We start from the raw sequence: 2,690 nt of genomic DNA on the forward strand, positions 1-2,690 counted from the left end.
AGCCCTTCTGCCCCAGGCTTCCATCAAAGACCAGTGGCTGAATTCAGTCCCAAGCTTATCCCTCAGCTTCCTATCAGACCCATTGGGACCTGGCTTCCACTGCAGCCACCTGCCAAGCCACCGCGTCCCAGTGGCTGGTGATCCAGCCCTGGAGATCACCAACACGCCTGCATCCCTGCTGTGGGATCAACCCTCCATACCTGAAAGGGGAAGGTCTGAATGGCCTCCCCAGCATTCTCATAGGTGAACTGCCCCAGGGCCACCCCCTCCATCTGGGAATCTTCATTGAGACCCTGCACAGAAGGAAAAACAAGGGGAATAGAGGGATGGACAAATGGATGGCTGCGAGTGGAGTGCACGAAAGGTCATGCTGTTAGGACAAGAATCCAAATCAGTCCATGGAGGGAAAATGGGGGAGATGGCAGGGGGAGGAGGAGGCAGACAAGGCAGGATATATTGGGGAGGGGAAAGAGGAGCAAACACAATCCAACTTCATGTTGCCTGCCTTGATCCCCTCACCCTCTAGCATCTCTCTCACTAATTCAATAGACAGAGCCTTTCCCCTCCTAGGCCTCAGCCTTCTCAGCCTCTTCCCCAAAGCTGCTGAATGACTTGGGACAAAACCCTTCAAGTATGGGTGCCACACTTTCTTCATCTGTATCAGGATTTGTGTCCTGAAGCATCCCTCTCCCCTTGCATATTTCACCTTCTCTTCTGGCTCCATCTTTTCTCCCAAATCCTCCTTACAATGGACATTCCATCTCTGCCCTGACCAGGTGACTGTGTAGGGAATGGCAATCCCCATCCCTGCCCAACTCGTCCATGGGACACCTGGCCACTCAGGCAACTGGCTACAGTAAAGGACCCTAAGGCACATTGTAATCTTGGCTGTTCTTGCTTCTGTGGTTGTCTTTTCCTGGCTTCTCTCTAAGTAGAGGAGGAGGAACAGAAGGGCTGGGCCTGGAGTGAGGAGATCAGCCTCAATGTCTCATGTGTCAAATGGGCACAGCCTTGCATTGCTCACCTGGCAATTCTGCTGTTAAGAAACGACTTTGCGCCACTCTGGAAAGGAGAGCTGCCAGGCTCAGGTACTCACCAAGATGACAAAGTCCTTTGGGGCACTGGGGATGTCACTGTTTGGGGACAGGGCTTTGGGCACGTGCTCCAAAGTGATGGCAGTGAGCTGGATGTGGGCAGACAAGCGTACCACGACAAAGCCCCGGGGGCCCCGGAATGCCCAGCAGTTGCCAGGGTAGACATCTGGCTGTGGGCACAAGACAAATCAGCTGAAAGGAGGCAGCAGATGGAACAGATCCCGATCGTGGGGCCCCTCTGCCTTGAGGGCCGAGCTCCCATAGAGGAGGGTGGCAGATGGCACATAGAGAGCAAAGCTGGGGGACCTTTGTTTAGCCCTACCTGGAGGATGACTCTTGGCGACTGGAAATAGCGCCACAATGGGATGCCCAACAGAGTGAAATGGGCAGACCACTCCGTCCTGACGCTGTGTGTCTCTGAGGAGCCGCTACTGACAATGCTGGCTCCTGAAAGAGCAACATGGAGAGAAGTGTGTGGGGAGGGGGGGTCCTGAGAGTTGGGAGGACACAGAGATGGCTTAAGGCAGCCCTCAAGGTGAGGGGGTGCTGCCTGGGAATCACCCCTCTTAACTGCCACGGCCCATAGGGGGCATCTTGATTTGTCAATTCCTCCTGTCTCCTAAGGTCCATCCTGATTTGCCAATCCCTTTTGTCCCAAGCCCTCTGGCTTTCTGCAGGTCACCTACCTGAGGACTCCAGGGCATAATCCACAAGCCCAATTCGATCTTCACTGTGCTGTTTCAGGGCCTCCTTTATGATCTGGTTCACTTCCTAAAAGACAGGCATGCACTACTCAGGGGCCAAGTCACCTGCAGGGCTGGCCCAGCCCATGTGGGGGGTGGGCAAGCATGCTACCTGCTCAGCCAGGGTTTTCCCCTCCCTCCTGGCAGGCTCTTCTGAGGGCAAACCAGTGACCCCAGCCAGGAGGACAGCCAGTGGGGCAGGCCTCACCTCCTTCGTCACGCCAGTGGTCATTCCTTCCTTCAGAAGGTTCAGTCTTAAGACAGCAGCAGCTTTGCTCACAGACTTGGGCCACTCTTGGGCCACATGACTCACGATTCTGTGCTCCAGGTCATGAAGCTGGGCCTGCACCTCCTCGTGCTTAATACCAAGGACCCGCTGAATCCAGCCAGGGACCTTAGACTCCACCTAGAAGCCAGCAGAGGAAAGAGCTCAGCAAACACCAGAGCAACAGAAGAAATGAGGAAGCAAGAGGGCCTGGACAGGGGGCCTGTGGTGTCTAGAGTCACTCTGAGTTCTGGGGTCACCATGTGCCACCTTGGTGCCAGGGAAGGCATGGTGAACCAAGTGACTGGCATTTCTCCGCTGCTTTGAGGTTTGCAAAAATCATCTCATTGGACCTGCTAGGGGCTGTTATTATCCCAATTGACAGATGAGGAACATCCTGTCCATATCATAAAGTCCACCCAATGGGCCTATATCTTTGGGAAGTGCCCAGGGGAAGCGTGGCCTAACTGGTAGACCAGATGACTCACCTCATTGCGCAGGGCCACCATCTTCTCTGGGCAAAGGTGTAATTCTTTTTGCACCTCAGCTTGCCTCTGGCTCAAAGCCACCAGCTCCTGCCTCAAGCCA

At 54.8% G+C, this 2,690-nt stretch overlaps 1 protein-coding gene across 1 annotated transcript; it reads right to left on the bottom strand.

Moving 5' to 3' along the window:
• Positions 1–200: 200 nt before the first annotated feature.
• Positions 201–2,686, bottom strand: LOC114048951 (SUN domain-containing protein 2-like; the record flags this gene model as incomplete). The annotated part of the gene is made up of 6 exons (XM_027870133.1): positions 201–293; positions 1,097–1,264; positions 1,417–1,541; positions 1,781–1,865; positions 2,046–2,243; positions 2,591–2,686. Coding segments are annotated over 6 exons (765 nt in total), but the record flags the coding sequence as incomplete, so codon positions are not given.
• Between the last annotated feature and the right edge of the window lie 4 nt (positions 2,687–2,690).

This window comes from Vombatus ursinus, unplaced genomic scaffold (assembly GCF_900497805.2).
Source record: "Vombatus ursinus unplaced genomic scaffold, bare-nosed wombat genome assembly UNPS02002787.1, whole genome shotgun sequence".
Classification (NCBI taxonomy): Eukaryota; Metazoa; Chordata; class Mammalia; order Diprotodontia; family Vombatidae; genus Vombatus; species Vombatus ursinus.